The sequence below is a fragment of the Elgaria multicarinata genome, chromosome 5 (assembly GCF_023053635.1).
Source record: "Elgaria multicarinata webbii isolate HBS135686 ecotype San Diego chromosome 5, rElgMul1.1.pri, whole genome shotgun sequence".
In the NCBI taxonomy this organism is placed as follows: Eukaryota; Metazoa; Chordata; class Lepidosauria; order Squamata; family Anguidae; genus Elgaria; species Elgaria multicarinata.
The window spans coordinates 117,963,277-117,985,001 of NC_086175.1; the positions used below are offsets into that span (position 1 = coordinate 117,963,277).

Genomic DNA, 21,725 nt, shown 5'->3' on the forward strand with positions numbered 1-21,725 from the left:
TAAAACTTGAAGTTCTTAAATTCTGATATCTAACCATGGTCAATCATTATTGCATTCTGGAAACGTTTTGAATATTCCTTTTATTTTAAAAAAATCCTCAGTGTTCATACAATAAGCGAGAGCTTTGGCTATTGGGTGGGATAAAAATGCAATCAAACAAACAAACATGCAGTCAGGGCTGGCCCAAGACATTTTAGTGTATGAGGTGAAGGAGAAGGTAGTTTACCACCACCACCAATTCTATACACACAACACCAAGTGGACCACAGACTGATTGTACTTAAATGCTGGAGATGGCATAGCAACTTCTACCACATCTGAGGGCAGCAGGCTAGCGTAAGGGGCTCAAGGCTGGCCATGTGGTACACACATAGGGTGACCAGATGAAAAAGAGGACAGGGCTCCTGTATTTTTAACAGTTGCATAGAAAAGGGAATTTCAGCAGATGTCATGTGTATATATGGAGAACCTGGTGAAATCCCCTCTTCATCGCCACAGTTAAAGCTGCAGGAGCTATACTAGAGTGACCCGATTTAAAAGAGGGCAGGGCACCTGCAGCTTTAACTGGTGTGATGAAGAGGGAATTTCACCAGGTTCCCCATATATACAAATGACACCTGCTGAAATTTCCTTTTCTATGCAACTGTTAAAGATACAGGTGCCCTGTCCTCCTTTTCATATGGTCACCCCCACACACAGAGCTTTGGGCTTCAGCACCTTGCCGCTGCTCTGCCTAGCTGGGGCTGCTAAAGTAGGTGCCTCACTATGCATAATGGTAGGGCTGGCCCTGCATGCAATGGACTTCTTCAGGCGTCTGCCCTCTCTTTCCCTCTAGAACTTAAGGATACAATCTATTATACTGTTACTGGGGAATAAGTCTCCAGCCCCTAGGGGCTGGTTGCTCCAATGTCCGTGGGGCAGTGAATCCACTCCAGGTTTCAGTCAGAACTAGTCTGAACAATAAAGGAGGTATCCAAGTGTGAAGCTGGTAGTTCCCACCAGACTCCACTGCCTGAGATCGCCCTTGCACTTTTTGTGCCCTGAACATCTTCGTGTCTGTGATTTTGCTTTCATGTACATTAGAGTCAAAAAACATCCAAAAAAGGGTGTCTCTGATGTACATGACTGTAAAACCACAGACATGAACACAAAAGTCCTTTGCTTTTCTTCCCAACCACCAATTTACCCAGAAAGTAATTGTTCCCCAACATAGTTGACTTATTGCTATTTGGTACTAAGTATTTATTTATTTGTAACATTTATATATCACTGAATATAATAAAATCTCTCAGCGGTTCACAACATGAGATATTTTTTTTAAATACCCCTGTCCCCTAAAAGTAAACTGAACTTGGACTGGACAGATTGTCCTCTGTAAAGTAGATCCCCTGGCAACCTGAATTGATCTATTTTTTCTTCCATGCCATTACCAGGAATGCTTATCAAGTGCTTCCTGATATGGCCTTGAAAATGACTATTTGCCTGTTACATGAGATAGAAATTGTTACCTCAACAGATGACCCCGAGTGCTTGGGCCTGCTGGGAATTGTACAACTTTTTTCAGTCTAAACATGCATAGGATTGCTCCCTAAGCAGCTAAAATACACTTGCAGCCATTTTAAGTTTTATTTTCTTCAAGAAAATGTTATTTTTCAGCTGCAAAGGGTTACAAAATCAGGGTTCTGAGACTTGTGTTGTGACACCTTCTGCTCCGTATGCTTTTTGTTAGAGTATGATAAACTGTGAGTCAGCCCACAGCTGGCTATATGAAACGGAAAAGCACAAAGGAGCTTGAAAGTCGAAATTCCTGCAATAGCAGTGTGTGAGTCTTCCCTGCTCTCTAAACAAGAGAGGCCCGACTTAAGATGAAGAGCTTTCTGCTTTTTCTCGTCTCTGCTGCATTTTCTTATGCACTCCCCATTTTTCCGGGGGAAAGAAGTGAAGAACAAAACATGCAACTTGCACAGGTAAGAATGCGGTCAGCCTTTGGGAAACTTTGGGGCCTTTACTTGCATGCCTTTCAGATTCCGGATTTATCTAATGATTGGGCCTTTCCTATGGAGGATCTTTCTGGTGGCTCTTAGGGAGAAGAGGGAAGAATGGGGTGGAGGAGGTGAACAGGAACAGAGGCTTCTGTTAGTGCAGTGTAGCAGGCAAGAAGAGAGTGACCTCCAACTCAGGAAGTGCGGTGTTCAAATATCACCTTGGCAGGGCCGGGTTAAGACATGCTGAGGCTCTAAAGCATGTCAAGATTCATTGGCCCCATACCATAAAATAAAGAGAAAAAAGAGTATTACATTACAATTGAAAGGGTTATATTACATTATGATTGAAAGGCATTAGAGGGGGCTTGTAGTTAGGGGATGTTAGATAGCCTTCTTTGAACATATAAGATCATTAATAAAGTTGATTTGAAATTCTTCTAAACAGGCTCTAGCCTGTGCTTATTGCTTCCAATACTAAATGCTGCATTGCCACACTTTCTCTATAAAAGGCAATTCTGCTGAAAGTCACACCAGACTTTCCAACATATTTAACCTAAAGTGATTTCAATTATAATACTTACCTCCAACATATTTAAAGGCCTCTTATAATATGAAGCCCTATGCCATGGCTTATTTGGCTTGTTTCTAAATCTGTGATTATGTGATTTTTTGAAATGGTCAGAAGACTTATTCAATAAAGGTATTTATTCAGTCAGTCATTCTAAATCTGGCACTGCGCCTCCATCATAAATTCAGTAGGTGTTCCAATAGGTGAACCAATCTCTCTTGGCATCAGTGTCCTCATTTGTGATATAGAAGAAACTAATACTGATTGACCTTGTAGGGCTGTCGTAAGGAGGACAACTAGATAATGTACGTGAACTGCTTGGAACACTTGAAATCTCTATTCAAATGTTCAGAATATGTCTGTGTGTTTAGTAACAGATTTTAGGAAAATACTTGTGTGTCTACTACTTTATAGTTATTGGAAGTATTTTTAACGTTGTGTTTTTAATATTGTATTTTAAATGTGATTTTAATATTTATGTGAACTGCTGAGGGGTTTTATTATGTCACAAATAAATAAATGCTTCTAAATGTCAAGAAAGGATGTAGCGTAATGGATAAACATGTCGGCTGATTGGAAATGGCCACTCACTCACTCAAGCCACTCACTCACCTGTATGGAATTCCCAGTCATCTGTAATGAACAGATAAATGTCAGTGTGGTGTAGTGGCTAGAATGTTGGACTGGGAGTTAGGAGATCTGGGTTCTAGTCCCCACACAGCCATGGAAGCTCACTGGGTGACTTTGGGCCAGTCACAGACTCTCAGCCCAACCTACCTCATAGGGTTGTTGTAAGGATAAAATGGAGAAGAGGAGGATTATGTACATCACTTTGAGTTCCATAAGGAGGAATAAACATGGGATATAAATATAAATAAATAAATAAAATACAATAATGAACTAGGCTATTAATATACTTATTCAGTAGCTTCTTCTCCTCAATAGCCAGCATGGAGGAAGCTATTAAAAGAAATTCAGGTTAGTAACTTTTGTAGTTTAATTTATTAGCTTGGCACAGCAGCCATGCATGCAAAGTTAAAAAAAATAAAATTGCCAAAAGCGAAGAATTGTCAAATAACAAATAGGGAAGATTTATTTTCAATGTGCTCATCTTCCTAAGAAACAGTGGACACTGCTTGGAAAACACAGGACTCTTTTCATCCCAATGCAGAAAACATTGAGTTTTACACATAAAAAAGAAGTTATCCCACACACACTCACATAAATCCTGTAATAAATGTAAGTTTTTTTCATTATTATTAGAAATATCTAAATCAGTTTTATGAGCAAGAAAATGAACCGGGGCAGCGAGGCTGGAAGAGCAAGAATTCCTCCTTTATGACCAGAATCCAAGAAATGCAAGAATTTTTTGGGCTCAATGTTACTGGTAAGGTAGATGCTGACACATTGGAAGTTATGCAGCAACCCAGGTGTGGGGTACCTGATATTGGCCAGTATGTCTTGACCCTTCCTGGATGGAAGAAAACCAAGCTTACATACAGGTAATAAATATTTTTGGTGCAATAAACAAATGAGATAAATCCTGTATTCCAGTCTTCCCCAACATGGTGCCTTCCAGATGTTTTTGACTTTGACTCCATCAACCCCAGCCAGCATGGCCAATGGTTAGAAATGCTAGGAATTGTAGTCCCAAACATCTAGATGACACCAGTGTTTACTCAGGTTTATGCCGCACTGAACTTGGCGGAATTTTCTTCCAAGTAAACATGCATTAGATTTGGTGCTTCAGATGAGAAACTTCCTCACTCATTATATGTGGAATAGGTTTGTTTGCAGAACTGTCCACAACCTGGAAATGGATAGCCAATTTTAGAACTGACTTCATGATAGCACTAGACAAACTTGTGGGAAAGAAGTACCAGCCAGAGAAATGTGTGTTCTGGGGAGTCCTCGATTACTGCTTTATACTATCTATCTGGCACCAGGAGCGGCCCTACCATTTATCAGAGTGAAGCAGCCACTTCAGGGGGCAGATGCTGGGAGGTGGGAGAAAGATGAGGAGTGACTGTTAGCTTCTTCACACCAGGGTTATACTGCACAATCACTGTGAATTGTGTGCAAGGACTCCAAAGTTTTCCAGCTTATAATCTGCTTTGACTGTGAAGTGCTCCCATGCATCCTGCTTTAATTGTGCTTCTTAGCCAAAAGAAATGACCTATTTTACTACCTCTTTAGGAGCGAATCTTTTGTTGTTCTCCGAGCGGCCACTGGGGACACAGGAGGATGATTTGATATGTTTAAAGTACAAATTAAACAAATGCTTACATCTGCGTACGTTTTAAAGATAAAGACATCAAAATTGGCACAGTAATAGATATTAAGGAGGGCTTTAAGCATACCAAATTTTAATCGGATTGGGTCATAAGTTGATTTTTTTTTTTTTTTTTACATTTCTCCCCCTTAAACCCTTTCCTGCTATGCAAAGGATCTTAGGAGCACTGCCGCCCGGGGTGTGATTTAGCTAACAACAACAACAGCTTTACGCTATGGGGATAATTCAAGGGAAATGGGTACATGGGATGAAGCCCTGTGTGTCATGCGGCCCACTCCCCGCTGCCTAGGTTAGTCTTCTGCTTCAGGCACAGAGGAAGATGTTGTCCCATCACCAATGTTGATGACAGATTCATCTGCCAGTTCCTGTTGGCTTTTGCACTGGGAATGGAATGGGATGGGGTGCCATCTTGTTCTTTGCCTCACATAGAAAAATGTCTGGCACAGGGGGAAAAAACACCTTAGAATTTAATGTAAATGTTATCAGGGATTCCAGAACATGGCAGTATCATTTTTGGGAAGTACCTCTCCTTGGTTGACAGACAAGGTTTCCAGAAATAGTGACATCAATGGGAGGGGCTTCATCTCTGCCTCCAGACCAGCCCTGTCTGGTTACCAGGCAGCAGGCATTTCGGATCACTCAAATCCAAGCTGTTACGGTGGCCAGGTGAAAAGTAGGATACTTTTAATAGTTGTGTAGAATCTTCTGATCTCTGTTTTAAATCACATTTTCAGTTCTGAATTTATTTACCTATTTATTTCATTTCTAATCCACCCAATAATTAATGTCCTCTGGATGGATTGCAACACTGTGTAATTGAAGTGCAGATCATTAATTGCCATAATGCCAACAATGACGAGGGTGAACCTTCTCCTGCATTATTATCTTTTTCCTTTCAGGATTGTGAATTACACACCTGATATGAAACGCACTGATGTGGAGACATCCATCCAAAAGGCCTTTGAGGTTTGGAGTGCAGTGACCCCTCTGACTTTCAGCAGGGTTCATAAAGGGAGAGCAGACATAACAATTGAGTTTGCAACTGGAGGTAATACATTAATATTACCTCAGTCTTGAGATTCATTGAACATGCATTACTATGGGGGGAGGGGGCAGAACCTCAGGCCCGGAGGCTGATTCCCCTGATGGCCACACCCTCTTCCCCTGACCACCAATCATTAAGTGGCTTCCCAGTTTGGGTCAGGTTTTTTCCCCATTCTAAAATATTGAAATGCCTCCCCGATGACTTGTTACTGGCAATAAGAGCTTTAAGCTGAATTTGCTGGTATTTTAGCCCCACCCCTTTTGCCCCTCCCACCACTGGAATGAAGCCCCCGAGAACTCCTCCGAATGGAAATCGGCCCAAGGTCTGAAAGAGGTTCTGCACCCCTGCATGACTGTAACGTTGTGAGTAATCAATGCCCCCATATATCACTGCGTAGTGCATCCACGCTGCCCTCGGCAATTTGATGGGCCTCTGGGAGTCCTCGGACATGCTTTCCCCCCAAGCCATCCCCTCCGTGGAAACGTCCACTTCGACGAGGATGAAAACTGGATTGCCAACTTAGTCGGTAAGCAATGGTATAACGGTAAATTGTGGCATGCAAATACTCATCCTACACTGCCCCTGAGTCTCCAGGCTGCGGTGGTAGCAAGGAGTGGATTTGCACAGATACGCTTGGTGCACCAGCTGCACCCCTTTCTGAATCGGTCTGACTTAGCAATAGTTATCCATGTCTTTGTTGCATCACATTTAGACTACTGTAGGGTGACCATATGGAAAAGAGGACAGGGCTCCTGCAGCTTTAACTGTTGTGATGAAGAGGGAATTTCACCAGATGCTGCATGCATACAAATGACACCTGCTGAAATTCCCTTTTCTCTACAACTGTTAAAGATACAGGAGTTCTGTCCTCCTTTCCTTATAGTCACCCTAGACTATTGCAATGAGCTCTATGTGGAGATACTCCTGAAGTGTCTCCAGAAGTTTCCATTGGTGCAAAGTATGGCAGCTTGGCTGCTAACCAGTGCATATTACACCTGTCCTGAAAGACCTGCAGTGGTTGCCAATTGCCTTCCAGGTGCAACTCAAGGTGTTGGTTTTAACCTTCAGTGCTATCAATGCCTTAGCATCTGGCTAAGGGACCTCCTTTCTCATTCTGAACCTGCCCGAATATTAAGATCTGTAGGAAAGGCCTGTTTCTCAGGCACAGGCAAGAGGATTTCCCCCCTGTATCACTACCAAACTATGGTATGCACTCCTTCAAGAATTACAATTACCCCCTCTCTCTTGGCCTTTAGAAAAGGTGCAAAGATGCATCTTTTTAATTAAGCCTTTTAAAATCTGTAGTTCTAAAGTTTTTACTGTTTTGAATGTTCTTGTTTTTATTATTTTAAGGTTTTATAGTTTTAAATTGTTGTATACCATCTCAATGGCTTTAGCAGATAAGATGATATATAAATGTTAATAATGAATAAATAAACCTCATTATGCAAAACACACATGCCACAGTGCAGCAGTAGATAGCACTATACCCATTTTATTAGGATCAGCATGGCTAAAATCCTACGTTGTTCCCTGGGAGTAAGCTCTATCAAAAACAGTGTTTCTGGCTGCATAAAAATAATTAGGGCAGATTCTTATGCATGTTTAGACAGAAAAGAAAGTCCTACACTTGATAGCCTTGTTCTCACCTCATTCACTTGCCAGAACAAGGAGGAGCTGACAATTACCATGGAACTCTGACCGACGACGTTGTTGCTCCTGCTCTGAAAAAAGCCCCGGAGCTGCGCTCTCTTGGATTCCCCCGCCAATACACCACTGTTGGTAAGTTGAAAAATATCCCTAGTCGAAATGATTTGTGGGTGGGGGGAGAGATGATGACAGTAGTGGGGCAGCTGTTTTATCACATCAAACAAAGCAGGTAGAAGGAAGCATTTTACTTTGGGTAGTGCCAAAAGGACTTTTTGTTAAAGTGCAGCAAATATATATTGTACTGAATAAAAGCTAAAAGCTATATTGTGGCATTCTGAGGAAGCTGGCTTAAATATGCTGATAATAGCGCTTCCCCCCCTTTTTTTTTTTTTTTTTTCTTGGAAGGAAGTTCTTTATTTTTTGGAGCATTTACTTGGATACCAAGTTCTTATGGAGCCGGATACTAAGTTCTTAAGTCTTTGAAATACCTTGATGATTCTATGGGCTCATCTATACGATACAGGATATTCCACTATGAAAGCGGTGTATAAAGGGCAGGAGCCACACTACTGCTTTATAGCATTATTGAAGTGCACTGCAGGATTTACACTACTGCTTTATAGCGGTACTGAAGTGCACTGACAACTCTTGGGGCCCATGACGCATTTACAGCAAGCAGGATATAACACTATGAAAGTGGTATGAAAGCAATATGTGGAATGTGTCAATGGGCCCCAACATTTGTCAGTGCACTTCAATACTGCTTTAAAGCAGTGGTGTGGCTCCTGCCTTTTATATACCGCTTTCATACCACTTTCATAGTGGAATATCCTGCTTGATGTAGATGAGCCCTATGTAGGTGGGAAACTGATTGGTCTCCTGCACAGCTGCTGTTTAAAGTTAAACAGTAAAGATACAGTCAGTGCCTACAACAACATGAAAGAGATGGTGGCAGGGAAGGACCCACTTCTTTAAAGCTGCTCTTGCCTACAGGAGCAGGCCAGGGGGCGCTATTTTACAACTCACCCCTAGGACATGAAAGGTAAACCATAGAGCAGCTTTCTTCAACCTGGTGACTGACAGATGTATTGGACTACATGGCTGGCTAGGGAAGCTGGGAGTTGTAGTTCAACACATCTAGAGGACACCAGGTTGGCAAAGGCTGTCCTAGAGGATGTGAAGAAGACCTTTTCTCCCTTCAAGATTTGAAAACCTAGTTTCTCATCCCAATGAAAATTCCGTTGCATCATACTTTTAACCCCCTGATGTTGAAGGGCTGGAGCAGGTTAGGATGATGCACTGGTCCCTCTCCGTTGACCTCCATTGCTGGAGAGGAGCACCATGAGTGCGGGGTGCTGTCACAGTGGAACTCTGTGCTGTGCCTGGCTGAGGAGGAAATTGCCAACAACGGTTCTCCTGGCAGTGGTAGTAAGTGGTTCCATGGAAGGGGAGCAAAGAGGAGCCAGGTTTGGATCCACCAGTTCGAAAACCAATCTATTCCTCTAGGCAGGCCCAGTCTGTGCCCATAAGCTACGCTATGGATGGATGAATTTTGTACAAGCCATTCCAGCTGTGTTTCATGGATTCCTAGGTGCCTTTCATTCCATCATCCGCTCATGAATGGAATTGGATTTTTTCCCAGTTTCTCAAATTTGTGCAAACTGGCAATTGCGGAAGTTCACATTTGCATAAATTCGCACTTGCAACAATGTGCAAATCCTCCCTAATGTGCATTTTCATGCTTATCCTATGGGAGAAATGTGCATTTTCTGCCAGTGATTTTTTTAATGTACTTTTCTATGACTAAATTTGCTTAAAATTCTGGAAAGTAACAAAAAAAAATGGTCTGCTAGTCCACAGAATCCATGTGGTACTTGGCAAAAGCCGTTCTGCTACAGAATCTGCAGGTCAGATTCATAGAAATCCAAACTCATTTGATTCCATTGTGGATTTCTTCACCATCCTAAGCCCCAGCAGCCCTGGATCTAGTGTATCTAATCCACCTTCATTGTTGTTACTGGGGGTGGAAAGATTGTAAATACATGGATAGCCTAGCAAAACCACTGCTTCCTTCTCCTTGGACAGTGGGGGCCAGTAGTTCTGGGAATAAGAGGGGTAGGGCTGCCTATTCAGGATTGCTCTGAAAGGCAGCTGAGGGCTCATCTACACCAAGCAGGATATTCCACCATGAAAGCAGTATATAAAAGGCAGGAGCCACACTACTGCTTTATAGTGATATTGAAGTGTGCTGCAGGATCTGCACTACTGCTTTATAGTGGTACTGAAGTGCCCTGACAACTGTTGGGGCCCATTGACACATCTACACCAAGCAGCATATAGCACTATGAAAGTGGCATGAAAGTGGTATATGGTATGTGTCAATGGGCCCCAACAGTTTTCAGTGCACTTCAATACCACTATAAAGCAGCAGTGTGGCTCCTGCATTTTATATACCGTTTTCATACCACTTTCATAGTGGAATATCTGCTTGGTGTAGATGACCCCTGAGTGTACTTTAAAATTTAAAACTTGAGAATTAGTATACCTCCCCTTGCAGAGGTGAAAGATTATACCAGAGTGCAAATCCTTGGGAAGTTCTGTTATATCATGTACATGCATTAAACATTTGTTATCTTCTCCATACTATGCACATTTACTTGAGAGGAAGCCCTCGTGGAATTCTGTGGCATTTTGTTCTGTGTTCACATCAAGATCTATGTGTAACTTGTCTTTCTATACTTTATTTATTTATTTATTTATTTATTTAGAATTTGACTTGCGGCTGGTTGCTGCTCATGAGATTGGCCACGCACTTGGTCTTGCACACTCTAGTGTCCCAGGAGCACTGATGTACCCAAATTATAAACCCCTGAATGACCCCACCGATTTCCCACTTTCTCAAGACGATATTGATGGCATCCAGGCCATCTATGGTAAGAAAAGACAAGTCCTGAAAAAAGAATCTTAACAAAATAATAATCAAAAACAAAATAATGACAGTCCCATTGTACAATCCAAATCAGTATATTTCTATTATTATAAAACATCCTAATCCTAACATCTGTAGTACTGAATGGTGCTCAGAATTGTCCCTATGCTCACCACAGTTTTGATAATCAGAGGAGCTCTAAGCAGGCAAAACGATGTGTCCACGAATGTCCTTCCTTCAGTGATGGAGGAGCCTTCCTGGGTAAAGAAGGGGTGTTTGTGTATTGTGAAGCTTCCAGGCTTAGAAGATAACCTCTTGGTTGGACTGTATGGTTTCTGAAGTCACAGTAGCAACTGCAGTTAGGAATGTGCCAAGCAGCAAATCTCAAACTGTTGAGGTTATTTATTTATTTATTTATTTATTTATTTATTTATTACATTTCTACACCGCCCAATAGCCGGAGCTCTCTGGGCGGTTCACAAAAATTAAAACCATTCAAAGTATAAAACAACAGTATAAAACCATAATATAAAATACAATATAAAAGCTCAACCAGATAAAAACAGCAGCAATGCAAAATTACAAATTTAAAACACCATGTTAAAATGTATTTATAGATTGTTAAAATGTTGGGAGAATAAAAAGGTCTTCACCTGGCATCTAAAAACATATAATGTAGGTGCCAAGCGAACCTCCTTAGGGAGCTCATTCCACAGCCGGGGTGCCACAGCAGAGAAGGCCCTCCTCCTGGTAGCCACCTGCCTCACTTCCTTTGGCAGGGGCTCACGGAGAAGGATCCCTGAAGATGACCTTAGGGTCCGGGCAGGTACATATGGGAGGAGGCGTTCCTTCAGATAACCTGGCCCCAAGCCGTTTAGTGCTTTAAATGTTAATACCAGCACTTTGAATCGGGCCCGGACCTGGACTGGCAGCCAATGAAGCTGGAAAAGGACTGGCATAATGTGGTCTCGTCGGCCAGTCCCTGTTAGTAAGCGTGCTGCCCTGTTTTGTACCAGTTGAAGTTTCCGGACCGTTTTCAAAGGCAGCCCCACGTATAACGCATTGCAGTAATCCAAACGAGAGGTTATCAGAGCATGGATAACTGCAGCTAAGCTATCTCTGTCCAGAGATAGCTTAGGGTTAAGGTTATCTGATTTCTACCTTGAAGCTTGTTCCAACTCATGACCATATTAGATTGTGAACTTGACAGGTGGGCGGACATGAAAATGTGTCCACATTTTTATGTATTCATCAATTCTATTCATTAATTGTGCATATTTTTAGAGTTGAATGTATTTTCTCCCATTGACTAAAGAGGGTTTGTACACATTTTTTATGCATTTCTCATGAGCATTTTTCAAATGCACTGTTCGTTGTAGCACAAATTGCATCACAAGCAACGGACTTCATATATGGTTGTGAATGAACTTCACATCATAGATGGCAATCATGTCTGCCTTTGGTTCCAGGAGCTACGAACTGGATAAATTCTGGCCAAAAATGAATTTCTCCCCCGTCCTTCACTGTAGTATACTGTGTGAGCCAAATGGGACAATTCCATTTTGCAATGTAAAGTTGATTCTGCAGCAATGCATCTGGAAGAAGGGGCTGTTGCTAACTCAGCATAGTAGCACCTGAACACACATTGTTTGGTTGGTCCAGTGGATTACACTGTTTATGCTACAGCCCAAGTTCTGTTGGTTATGTGATTGCAGCTGCCCAATCCTGGGCACTTCTCTGCCTAGATAATGGGTAACAGGATAAAGCCCAGGTTCAAAGCCCCACAACAACAACAACAATAATTTATTTATTACCTGCCTCTCCCTCTGGATCGAGGCGGGAAACAACATTAGATACAAATACCATAAAATACATAAAACTGATTAAACATATAAAACTAATACAATATTAAAATAACAGTCAAATATCTTAAAGTTCGACTGGGTAGGCCTACCGGAAGAGATCAGTCTTTATAGCCTTCTTGAATTCAAAGAGATTATTAAGTTGACAAATCTCTCCTGGCAGGCCATTCCACAAACTGGGAGTGGCAGAAGAGAAGGTCCTCTGGGTAACAGTTGTCAGCCTAGTTTTGGCTGACTGTAGTAAATTCTTCTCAGAGGACCTAAGTGTGCGGGGTGGATTGTATGGGAGAAGGCGATCCTGCGGGAAGCCTGGACCCAAATTATGTAGGGCTTTAAAGGTAATAACCAACACTTTATATTTCACCCAGAAACTAATTGGCAGCCATTGGAGTGATTTTAGAGTTGGTGTAATATGGCCACCTCTAGATGTACTGGTGACCAACCTGGCTGCCATATTTTGAAGCTCACTGGCTGATAGACTAGGGGCCTGTTTCAGTTCGCAAATCATTCAAAATGCTCCATTAGCAACCCTGAACAGAGATGCGAACAGGAGCACATGTTTTATGAAAATTCTTTTGCAAATCCTTCAACTTACATTCAAAATGTGCACCTTAACAATGCACAACTTTTGAAAAATGCACAACTTTTCCTGTTTGAATGAACCAAAAAAACCAGATCGCAACCAAGAATGGGAGCAAGCTGAACCGAGCTTTGAAGAAAAGTTTGGATCTCTGGTTCTTCCTTCCCTGTCTTGGAGCAGTCATTATCTCTCAGTGTAACCTACCTCACAGGACTGTTGTGAAGATAAAATAGTGGGGGTGGGAGAGAAAACCATGTATGCCACCTAGAGTTCTTTGGAGGACAGGTGGGACATAGATGTTGTTGCTAATATTATTATACTGAATACGTACTTCTGGTGTATTTTCATTAGCAAGATGTTAAAATATTCTTCGTAATCTGCTTATTTTAGGACCATCACTCAATCCATCAAATAAACCAGTGAAACCAACATTGCCTAAGATGTGTGATCCTAAGATATCATTTGATGCCATCACTACACTGCGAAGAGAAGTCATATTTTTAAAGGGCAGGTAAACAGAGTTCCCTTCGAAACACTCTGGTATCAGTTAAGAATGTACTTTCTCCACTGCCTAAATATTATCCTGATTACCTGCTCTCTTTAGATTGACTGGCCAATAGATGAACAGTTGCAAAGATTCATTGTCTTTTTAGCACCAAATGTCTGTCATTATTGTGTGTGAGAGAGAGAGAATATTGCAAGGACTTCCAGGAGATGCAATTCAACCACCCATTCTCAGGAAGGCAGGTTTTGCTCTCATTGTAACTGTGTGTGCCATGGAGCACAGTTCTGTACTTTTCCTTTAAGGAGTAGATGGTATCCATTCACTTCCATGGGACTGGATGGGGACTAAATCTCTTGCTTGCCATTGGCCTGCATGCCCTGACCACTGATCAAGCCTGCTTCCCTCATTTTGATTCTTGATCATACACTAGAGTGTACGAGCATGTGACAAAAAATGGCCAAGTCACACTTACCAATTGATTCATGGCATTTATATAATCCATCCCATCCTCCTCTCCCCCAATATTGAAGTGAACATAAGTGAGTCCATGATAGAGGCGAGATTTGAATCAGAGATGGCTTGACTCACATTCTTAGTTACTGTATTACAGAAATTGCTGGAGAACATTGCACCATGTCCTGCCTTGTTGGTCCCTGGCCAATAGCTGGTTGGCCACTGTATGAACAGAGTGCTGGACTAGATGGACCCTTGGTCTGATCCAGCAGGGCTCTTCTTATGTTCTTAAGATAGCTTTTAGATCAGCCTCTCCCAATCTGGTTGGACTGCAACTCCCAACATGTGTTGGTATGCAACTTCCATGCCATGCTGGCTGGGAATGATGGGAGTTGCAGTCCAACACATCTGCAGTCCAGCCAGATTGGTGAAGGCTTCTTTAGATTTTTAGCTGAAAATTACCTACACACAGAATCCCTATGAGCTAGACCTTGCTTCTCAAAGCCTGCGGTATTTCACACAGGCCCTGTTCAGAAGACACATTAAACCATGGTGGTTAAGGCTTCTTTGTTAACAAGAAAGCTTTAAACACAGTGGTTTAAGGTGTTTTCTGAACAGGGCCACACTGACCAGGAGGAAGGCCCCATTGAGGATAGTGGGGTTTCCATCTGAATAAACGTTTTTTGTTCCTTGTTTCCCCCCATCTATAACTTAAAGTCTACGTAAGGCTTATTTCAGTGTTCTTGGTTATCCAAATTAATTGCATGAACATTCTAAGTATCATCCAGGCCATTGAGATGAATTAGATTCACTGAGAGGAGTCCTTAGAAACCTCAACTAGGATCCAGTCATGCCAGCTAACAATAGCACAAAGCATCTCTGTTGCCCATCTCATTTAAAAATATATATCTTGCATTAACAATTTGCAATGTACTTTATGTTCCATTAATTTCAGGCAGTTCTGGAGAGTGTACCCTGGCAACTCTGAAGTTGATCTTGAGTCAATTTCTACCTTTTGGCCTTCCCTACCATCTGACATCCAGGCAGCTTATGAAAATATGAATGATCAAGTTCTCTTTTTCAAGGGTAAGAAACTAATGTTTGTGTTGCTTAAATTGGGATTTGGTGGAAACTCTTCTAGTCTGGAGTATTGGTAGGTTCTACAGACTCTTTGGATTTATCAGAAACCTATCAGAGGTTCATAATAAAAAGGTCAGTAATGGTGGACAAACTTTCATGGAAAAACAGCTGTTTCTTCACTACTGATCTTACTCAGAAATCTGTGGCTACAAGAGAGGGTTGGGTGTGATCTAAGGTGTACATTTGATTCATGCCAGTTGATGGTGAAGTGCCATATGCCTGATTCACACATAACACTAAGCCATGGTTTGGTTTGTTGAAATCTGGCTTGTTGTTGTGTCTGAATGTATTCCCACAAACAAGCCATGGTTTGTTAACCAGGTAAGCTACAAATACAATTAATTGGCTCAGTTCAGAAAACATGTTTCTCAACAGTAGTTTTAGAACTCCACGGTGGAGTTTTTACACCACCGTTGAGATATGTATTGTCTGGCAGAAAAACTCCATGCAATGGTGGAGTGGTTTTTAACAACAACAAAAAAAAAAAACCCCTCCACACTGAATATCCACGCTGTGCAGAGGACAGTTCCTGCACAACCATTGTGTTGCATCTTGTGTGGAGGGCTCTGTGGAGTTTTCCATTGCGTTGAGTTGACTTTTCGCACTGGCTACAGAGTTCCCTGGCAAGAGTGGCGAAAGGAGCAACTGCCCCTCTAGGAGAGCCACTGGGATTGGGTGGGGTTTTTTGCAGCAATGGCTGATGGGATACCATCAGGAGGACCAGGGGAGCATAGAGGGTGGAGGAACTGTCAATCAAACATTGCAGTGGATTTTACTGACTCCATGGTAGCCCACAGTCACACAATGGTGGGGTTAGACTAATGCTTTGACTAATGTGTTGTCTGAACTGAGCTGTTCTTTGGCTTTCCATCTTTGTTAAACCATGGCTTGTTGTGATGTCTTAACCCAGTACCACGGCTTCTCCCTGGCTTGTTTTCCCCTGCTGTCTGCCTTGAAACAGAAGCACCAAGCAAGAGCAACCTGAACACGAAAGCTCCCTGAAAGTTGGCCAAATGGATGAGAGAGAAATAAAAAAGAAGTAGAGATAATGTGGTTTGTTAGCTCATCTGCAAGGCAGTTCGTGTCTAAAGCAACAGACCACGGTTAACATAAACCAAATTTCCCAAACTGCTACCCTCTAGATCTTCAACCCCCATTAGTCCCAACCAGCATGGCCAGTCAAAAATTCTGAGGGTTGTAGTCCAGACCATCTGGAGAGCGCCACGTTGGGGAAGACTGACATAAACAATGGCATAGCATTTGTGTGAATGCTTTGTGTGTACTTGCAGTGGAGGTGCCTGGCTCCGATGTCAAAGGGGCAGTGAGTCCACTCCAGGTTCCAGTCAGAATTCTAAAGGATTACCCACTGGTTCTGACTAAAACCTGGAGAGGATTCACCGCCTCACTGACATCAGGGCCACCAGCCTCCATTGTGTGCTTGTCAGGAGCTGCTGTATTTATGTGCAGCTCCCTCATGTGGTAAACCCTTGTACTGCAGGTGGCAGCTTGGACTGACTCTGCCCACCCAGGCTAGCAGGAGAGCGCAGCGTGTGCCCCTCCAGTTGTTTTGCCCTTCAATTCCCATCATTCTACACCAGTGGCTTTGCTGGCTGGGACTGAAAATCATGCATTGAGCTCACACTGATTTTCAAGAAGGAAATATATCTATGTAGGGCTAATTAAATAAAATCAGAGACTCTTTGACAACACTTCTTTCCTATTTCAACAGGTAATCACTTCTGGGTCATTAGCGGATTTCAGATGCAACCCGGCTACCCCAAAGCCATTGGCCATTTGGGCTTTCCACAAACCGTTAAGAAAATTGATGCTGCTGTTTTTGATAAAAATACTGGGAAAACCTACTTCTTTGTTGGTAACCAGTACTGGAGGTAAGGTCTTCTTTGAAACACAAGCAGCACAGTGGACCATCATGGGGTCTATTTTCTAGATTGCCCTGGTAAATTACACTATCCTGGACATACTGAGAAAGTGGTGGGAGGTGAGAAATAACGCTCCAATGAGTCCTATTGGGGTCTCGCCATGCCCAGGGATGTGCGAATTCACTGAAGTTCACCAGATCCCATCTTGAAGCTCATTCCAACTTGAGTCCATATCGGATTCTGAGCTTTGCTTTTATTATTATTCTTTTGGCCTGAAAATCCGTCCATATTTTTGTGCATATTTTTCAAAATGTACTCATAAATTGTGTGCATCTTTGAAATGTGTATATTCTTCTCCCATCAATTCTGGGCATTTTTCAAAAGAACACATTTTTATGCACATTTTTACAGTATATGTAAGCATGCTGCCAAATGTATGTGGCGGTTTTATCCACAAATCACATTGCAAGCTCAGAAATCGACGGACTTCAATCGCAGATCACGTCCGAGTCCAAATTCGGTCAGAAAGGTGTGAACTGGGTAAATCTTGACCAAAAATGAACTGAAACAAATTCTTCATACATCCATTTCAGAGGGGTAGGGCTCAGAAATCAAATTTGCCATAAGCATGTTGAAATGGATTCATTTTAATAATACGAGAACCCAGGGTCATCACATAAAGCTGATTGGTGGGAGATTGAGGACAGATGAAAGGAAATACTACTTTACACAGTGCAAAGTTGAAGTATGGAATTCACTACCACAAGGTGTAGTGACGGCCATCAGCTGGGATGGCTTCAAAAGGAGATGAGACAAATTCTTGGTGGAGAAGGCTATCAACGGCTACTAGTCCTGATGGCTCTATGCTACTTCCAGTATCAGAGGCAGTATTCCTGTGTACACCAGTTGCTGGGGAACATGGGCAAGAGGGTGCTGTTGTGTTCATATCCTACCTCCCATAGGTAGCTGGCTGCCCCCTGTAGGAACAGAAAGCTGTATGGGATGGACTCTTGGTCTGGTCCAGCATGGCTCTTTTTATGTACTTTGCCAGGCATCTGAATATCATCATGGAGAGAGCCAAACAGATCTCCTGAATAAGGAGTCACATTGCCTGAACATCACTTATAGAGAAGACCTTCTCTTGCCTACTCACCAACATAACATCTGATGGTGGTGAGACCATCAGAAGCCTCTTCCGATTATCTAAATTGGCAGGAAGGCTCATGTGGGTGGGAACGGACCTTTAAATACCCCGCTCCCAAATCATTTAGGTGGGCAAGGTAGGGCTGTTGCTGTAGTCTGCACCGGCTTGCCTATCCTTGGCGTACATCATCTACCAGTGTAAACAAGGCCATTTCCTTTCAGTACCTACATTTTCTTCTTGAATCATACTTGTAGATTGTGTTAGTGCATTTAGCTTTCCATCCAGTTCATTAATGTATGTCTTTGGGAGGAGTGATATTTGAAATGTCTCATGCTGTTCTAGAATGCAACCTATTGTATATGGATAACAGTATGCTCTGATCTGTGTCATAAAGCATTGTTCAGAGACTATCAGTGTGCTCTCCATATTTTACTTGAGGTTGCAGGGCGTGTGTGGTTGTGCCACTGAGGCAAAAAAAAATATGAGCAAAAGGTAGAAGTCCTATTTGTCAGCACATACATGTTCAAAATGCCATTGGGCATGTCTTTCAATAGAGATTCAGCACCTAATGTGAATCAATTCATTTCCTCAAATTATGCTGTTCAGGTATGATGAGAACAGTCAAGCAATGGATGAGGACTTCCCAAGAATAATAAGTGATGATTTTCCTGGAATTGACGAGACATTTGATGCTGCATTTGAGCATAATGGTAAGGGTAAAATGCTACCTCAAGCACTGCTCCCCCCACCCTATTGATTGATTGATTGATTGCACTTATATACCGCTCCCATAGCCCGGGCTCTCCGGGCGGTTTACAGAAATTCTAAAATTAAGATAAAAACGAGTATACAAAATTTAAAATTCTAAAACACAGAATATACACACATAAAGCATTAAAAACCATTAAAAAATTAAACATGTGGGTGATTAAGATGTGCCGCCATATGCCTGGGCAAAGAAGAAAGTTCTTGGAAGGAAGTTCTTTATTTTTGGAGCATTTACTTGTATACCAAATTCTTATGGAGACAGATACTAAGTTCTTATGTCTTTTGAAACACCTTGATGATTCTATGTGGGTGGGAAACTGATTGGTCCCCTGCACAGCTGCAATTTGAAGTTAAGCAATAAAGATACAGCCAGTGCCTACTTCAACAACCTGAAGGAGATGGTGGCAGGGAAGGACCCGCTTCTTCAAAGCTGCTCTTGCCTACAGGAGCAGACCAGGGGGCGCTATTTTACAACTCACCCCTAGGAAGTGAAAGGTAAACCATAGAGTAGTTTTGTTCAAATGGGGGAAATTAATTGAAGAGGAGCTGGTATAAATCAGCATATTCAAGTTTAATGCAAATTTGTGTTTATGGACCTGTGCCCTAACTATTTTAACTTACTGAAACTGCCCCTGTTGTGCACATCTCCTATATATACTAGTCATGGTTCACATAGGGTGACCATATGAAAAGGAGGACAGGGCTCCTGTATCTTTAACAGATGCATAGAAAAGGGAATTTCAGCAGGTGTCATTTGTATGCATGTCGCACCTGGTGGAATTCCCTCTTCATCACAACAGTTAAAGCTGCAGGTGCCCTGCCCTCTTTAAAATCTGGTCACAGTATAGCTCCTTCAGCTTTAACTGTTGTGATGAAGAGGGAATTCCACCAGGTGCGACATGCATACAAATGACACCTGCTTAAATTCCTTTTTCTATGCAACTGTTAAAGATACAGGAGCCCTGTTCTCCTTTTCATATGGTCACCCTAGGTTCACATGACACGCTAAGCCATAATTTTTAGCTCAAAATGCTTAACCATCATGGTTTAGCATGTTGTCTGAACAGGGCCACTCTTTCCATTCTCCAGTCATGCTCTCTATACAGAATTGCCATGTGAAGGAGAGAAACTGGCCCTAGTGCAGAGGTGTAGTGTCCACACAGGACTGCAATAGGCCCTAAATGTGTTGTTGGTCAAATGGATCCCCCATAAGTGTTTTGGAAGAAATCTATGGTGTTTTGATCCTCCTCTTTTGATACCAATCCTCAATAATATAAAACTGCTAAAATAACACACTCTCCTTTATTTCTAGGATTCTTCTATTTTTTCCACGGGTCCAGGCAGTGGAAGTTTGATCTGAATGCTAAGAGAGTGATTGGTGTAATGAAGAACAACAGCTGGTTTAACTGTTAGCTTTTTCTCTGTTTTAATCCCGTAACAAACGAAAAATGTTTTAAGCATATTTCTGTTAATGCACCAAGAACTATGTAATCAGGTACATTGTATCTGGAAAACAAAATGTCTTTTTAATAATCCTATATCTGTGTGCTTAAAAAAACCCTCAAAGCAGTAGCAAGATTGTCAGTAACTTTTTATAACAGTGCTTAGGTTGCAATCCTATATGCACTTACTTTAGAGTAAGTCCCAATGAATTCATAGAATCGCAGAGTTGGAAGGGGCCTACAAGGCCATCGAGTCCAACCCCTGCTCAATGCAGGAATCCACCCTAAAGCATCCCTGACAGGATGAAGCTTTCTTCTGAGTAGATATTTCACAATGTTTTTTTCCTGAGATGTGCAGTGCAATCCTATTGAGAAGTAAGCTTTATTAAGTTAAGTGAAACTTACTCCCAGGGAAGTGGGTATAGGGTTGCAGCCTTGATGCTTTATGTGAGGGATATAAGAAGAGCCATACTGGGTCAGACCAAGGTCCATCTAGTCCAAACAACTGTCCAAACTGCTGGCCATCACTCCGTCTTGTGTAGGGAACTCCATAATTTAATAGGTAGCAAACTCCTTTTAACTGTCCTGAATCTCCTTTTAACTGTCCTGTCCTGTCCTGAAACAGCTTCATGGGTTTACCCCAAGTACTCGTATTATGAGAGAGGGAGGAAAATGTCTTCCTACCCACATCCTCCACACCATGCATAACTTTGTACACCCCTTTCAGGTCTTGTCTCACTTGTGTTTTTTCTAAGTCCCAGGAATGGAGAATCATTTTCAGCCCAAGAGCTGAAGTGGACAATCATGTTGGAGGTCAACTGCCAACTTTGGAATGGGCCAGAGCTCAAGGGTGGGACCACCATGCTGCTGGCATATGGCCCCAACATAATTGCCCAGACCCCATTCACATGCTGTCTCTTTCTCTCCTCCCCCCCCCCATACATAAAGCTTCCACCTTGAAAATCCCCTTGTACCATAACTAGGCTTTTAAAAGCGTCCATTGTTACCAAACTAGGCTTTGTAAAAAACAACACCTCACTTGCACCATGGGAGGAGGGGAAATCCCTTATCTCTGATGGAGCTAAGGGCAGGGGCTGAATGGGGACTTCCCATATGTAATCTATGGGCTGGAGGTTGCCTGTCCCTGCTTTACCTCCTGGGCTGGCATTAAAGCCTCTGTTCACTGGTATCCCTTAGTGGAGGCTAGTGGCTCTGATGTCAGTGAGGCAGTGAATCCGTTCCGGGTTTCAGTCAGAACCACTCCAAAGGAGCTATCCAAGATGCTTCACCCGCACTGCCATGTGTTAAGAACCTTCTCACCTTGGGTAGCTCCTTTAGAGTTCTGACTGAAACCCGGAGCAGATTCACCACTGCTCCACCTCCACTGTTCAACTTGTGTTTGAGACCTTGTAAACAGTAAGGAAAAAACTGAAGCAACTGAATTCTGATCTTTTGTTTTGAATCAAAAATAATGTATGAAG

General features: G+C 42.3%; 2 protein-coding genes across 2 annotated transcripts in view; one reads left to right on the forward strand and one right to left on the reverse strand.

Moving 5' to 3' along the window:
• Positions 1–21,725, reverse strand: part of YAP1 (Yes1 associated transcriptional regulator) — a 451,661-nt gene that overhangs the window by 46,543 nt on the left and 383,393 nt on the right. The window lies entirely within an intron of this gene.
• On the forward strand, positions 1,861–20,459 carry LOC134399209 (matrix metalloproteinase-27-like). Its single transcript, XM_063127119.1, has 11 exons — positions 1,861–1,967; positions 3,817–4,055; positions 5,746–5,894; positions 6,289–6,417; positions 7,557–7,673; positions 10,310–10,474; positions 13,303–13,423; positions 14,826–14,956; positions 16,740–16,899; positions 18,641–18,744; positions 20,115–20,459. Exons 1-11 carry the CDS (start codon positions 1,866–1,868, stop codon positions 20,213–20,215), a joined length of 1,518 nt encoding a protein of 505 aa, XP_062983189.1. The 5' UTR covers positions 1,861–1,865; the 3' UTR covers positions 20,216–20,459.

Excerpts from the sequence above, each read along its gene's own strand:
- LOC134399209 (XM_063127119.1), top strand. The coding sequence starts at position 1,866 with ATGAAGAGCTTTCTGCTTTTTCTCGTCTCTGCTGCATTTTCTTATGCA. Across the intron at positions 6,418-7,556 it reads CTGGATTGCCAACTTAGTCG|AACAAGGAGGAGCTGACAAT; the intron begins GTAAGCAATGGT and ends TTCACTTGCCAG. Across the intron at positions 7,674-10,309 it reads CCGCCAATACACCACTGTTG|AATTTGACTTGCGGCTGGTT; the intron begins GTAAGTTGAAAA and ends TTATTTATTTAG.